The following is a 2,573-nucleotide window of genomic DNA, read 5'->3' on the forward strand; positions in this document are numbered from 1 at the left end:
AGCTGGGAAGTTTCCAGTGTGACATTCATCCCCACAGAGGAGAGGACAGCACCGCCCTGGGCGAGTCCGCGGAGCCTCCAAACCAGCCCCTTCCGAGAACCCCCGAGCCCCCCGCCCACACGCACGTGCGCTCCGGGGACTGCGCCGGCTCCCAGCCCTTCTGCGCCAGCCCCTGCAGAGAAGCCCTACCGTCCCCTGGGCCCCCTGACTCCACGGGGCCCTGGGGAGCTCCACGCTGCCCTACCCTGTCCCTGCCGCTCGAGAACACCCCAGGCCTGGGGGCCCCAGGAGCACACCTGGGAGGCTGCCTGCACCGCCCCGTGTCCGGCCCGGTCACACCCTGTGGCTCCCTGCAAGGCCGTTCTGGGGTCCTGGCTCCCAGGTCTGCCTCCGGGAGCTGATGCCCAGGGAGGCCCAAGGTGGCCTGAGTGGCTCTCAGGCTTGAGCGGGCACTGCCACTGGACAGTGGCCCCCGCCTGGAGCGGTCCCTGAGGTGCCTGAGCCCTGGGCCAGGGCCCCGAAGGCGGGAACGCGAGGTGCCAACCTGCACGTGTGTATCTGCCCAGTCCTCCAGAATCGACGACCAGCGCTGCCCGCCCCCGGACGTGCCGCCCCGTGGCCCCACCATGCCCGATGAGGACTTCTTCAGCCTCATCCAGAGGGTCCAGGCCAAGCGGATGGACGAACAGCGGGTGGACCTTGCCGGGAGCCCGGAGCAGGAGGTGGGCGGGCCCCCGGAGTCCCGGCAGCAGTGCCAGCCCGGTGCCAGCTAAGGCGCCCACAGCCAGGCCTGGCCCCCACCCCTCAGTCCTGGACGGGTTTGGGGTGGGGTGTGCTCACCAACGTCCAGGATGCCTACACCCCCTTCCCCCCTAGAAGCCTCCTGAGGCCGCGGCTGAGGGCAGGCTCTGAGCCACGCGGCCCCGCCACTGCGCCGGACGCCGGGCACCCAGCCCCCTCTGTCGCCCCCACCCAGGGCAGCGGGCTCGGGCCGGGGCTCACTCCCATCCCGCGCTCACCCCACGTGGTACGCGGCTTCCTGCAGCCCTGCCCTCGCCCTCGCCCTGCCCCGGGCCGGGCTTCAGCATGTCGGCTCCAAAGCCCCGGTGCTGTCCGGATCCTCTCCACTCTCTCCCTGCCCCCTGCCCGGCCAAATGTGAAGCCCTGCTGCCCACCACCCCCCCAACCCCCAGAGGCGTCTCTGAAGCCTCCTCTCTGGGGCCACCAGTGACAGGCATTTCTGTTCTCTGGAAGCTGTCCCTGGTATGCTGAGCACAGGCGTGCTCACCCCAGTTCAGCCTCACCCCTGGGGAGGGCTCCCCTCCCAGGCCCTGTCCCCTGCTTCCTTCTGGGGCTGGAGGAGGAGGACACAGGCAGACTCGGAAAGCCTGCAGCCTGAGAGGGCAGTGCTCCTCCAACACAGGCCCCCGGGCCCCACCAGGCATGTCGTCATGAGCCTGCGGGGCCGGGAGGCCTGCCACATTCCTCAACTCCAAGCCCAGGAGCCCAGGAACTGAGCCGGCCTGGTTCTGGGCACACCAGCTGGGAAAGGTCCGCCCCACCGGCCATCAGCAGGGCGGGTGGAGCAACTAGCCCCCACCCCACCTCGCAGGGCCAGTGACATCACCCCCTTCTCCTGCGGGGTGGGCCGCCCTAGGGATCGGGCAGAAGACAGGCCCCCTGGGAGACCGCGACCATTGCCGGCACGAGGCGGCTCCTTCTCTTGGTTGGCACCCTACCCAGCCCCAGGGTCCTGCTCAGCGAGTGCAAGGAGGCCACTGCACCCCTGCCGCTCTGTACAGCCTGGGGAGCTCAGGGGGCCTCCAAGAGCGAGGGTGGGGTGGCGGATGTGGGGTCAGAGGACAGGGCTGGGCCACCCTCACGCCTGAACGTAGGTGCGTATTTATTGCTCACACGTGTGTTTGCCATGTTAACGGGTCCTTTCCAACCCAAGAGGTACATTTGTTCTTGTTTTTCCTGAAAAAATAAAAGTCTGCCAAGTGGATGTCATCTGTGTTGGGATGGGAGCTGGCGAGGGTCTTTGTCCTCTTGGGGGCCCAGTGGCGGCCTCACCTGGGTCAGCAAACTGGCCCACCCAGGCTGCCCCTCCTCCCACCCACCCCTGCCATGGGTTCTGTCCCTGCTGTGCCCATCACTGAGGGGGCCAGGGCTCTGGGGGGTGAAGCAGCAGCCCCAGGGACACACGGCCTGTGGGGACGCTGGGGTTGGAGCCCAGGTGTTTCCGGCCTCTCCTGGGCTGAGGCAGCCCGGGCCCTGCCCAGAAGGCTTCATTCCAGGCCACTTTGACCAGGATGGTCTGGCGGGTCCACATGGTGAAGCCCTGGGGCTTCTGTGCCACCGGGGGACGGGGAGAGGTCTTGGGGACACAGTGCGGCAGGCAGTTGGGTGTGTGTTGCACCCCCGGCCTTGACCAGCGCCCTGCTGGGAGCCCCACCACCTCCCAGCATGCAGGAGGGGTTGCTGACCAAGGGTAGATGGAAACGGGGGCCTGCCTGGCTCCCTGCCTGCATCTCTGGGCCCTAAGTCTTGGCTACAGACATGGTATTCTGGAA

The 2,573-nt window shown here is 68.1% G+C and overlaps 1 protein-coding gene across 1 annotated transcript; it reads left to right on the top strand.

The window, feature by feature from the left end:
- Positions 1 to 42: 42 nt before the first annotated feature.
- LOC104986544 (atherin-like) lies at positions 43 to 2,010 on the top strand (the record flags this gene model as incomplete). The annotated part of the gene is made up of 2 exons (XM_010837156.1): positions 43 to 382; positions 440 to 2,010. Coding segments are annotated over 2 exons (674 nt in total), but the record flags the coding sequence as incomplete, so codon positions are not given.
- Positions 2,011 to 2,573: the final 563 nt, after the last annotated feature.

Source organism: Bison bison, unplaced genomic scaffold (genome assembly GCF_000754665.1).
Source record: "Bison bison bison isolate TAMUID 2011002044 unplaced genomic scaffold, Bison_UMD1.0 scf7180017845777, whole genome shotgun sequence".
NCBI classification, from domain to species: Eukaryota; Metazoa; Chordata; class Mammalia; order Artiodactyla; family Bovidae; genus Bison; species Bison bison.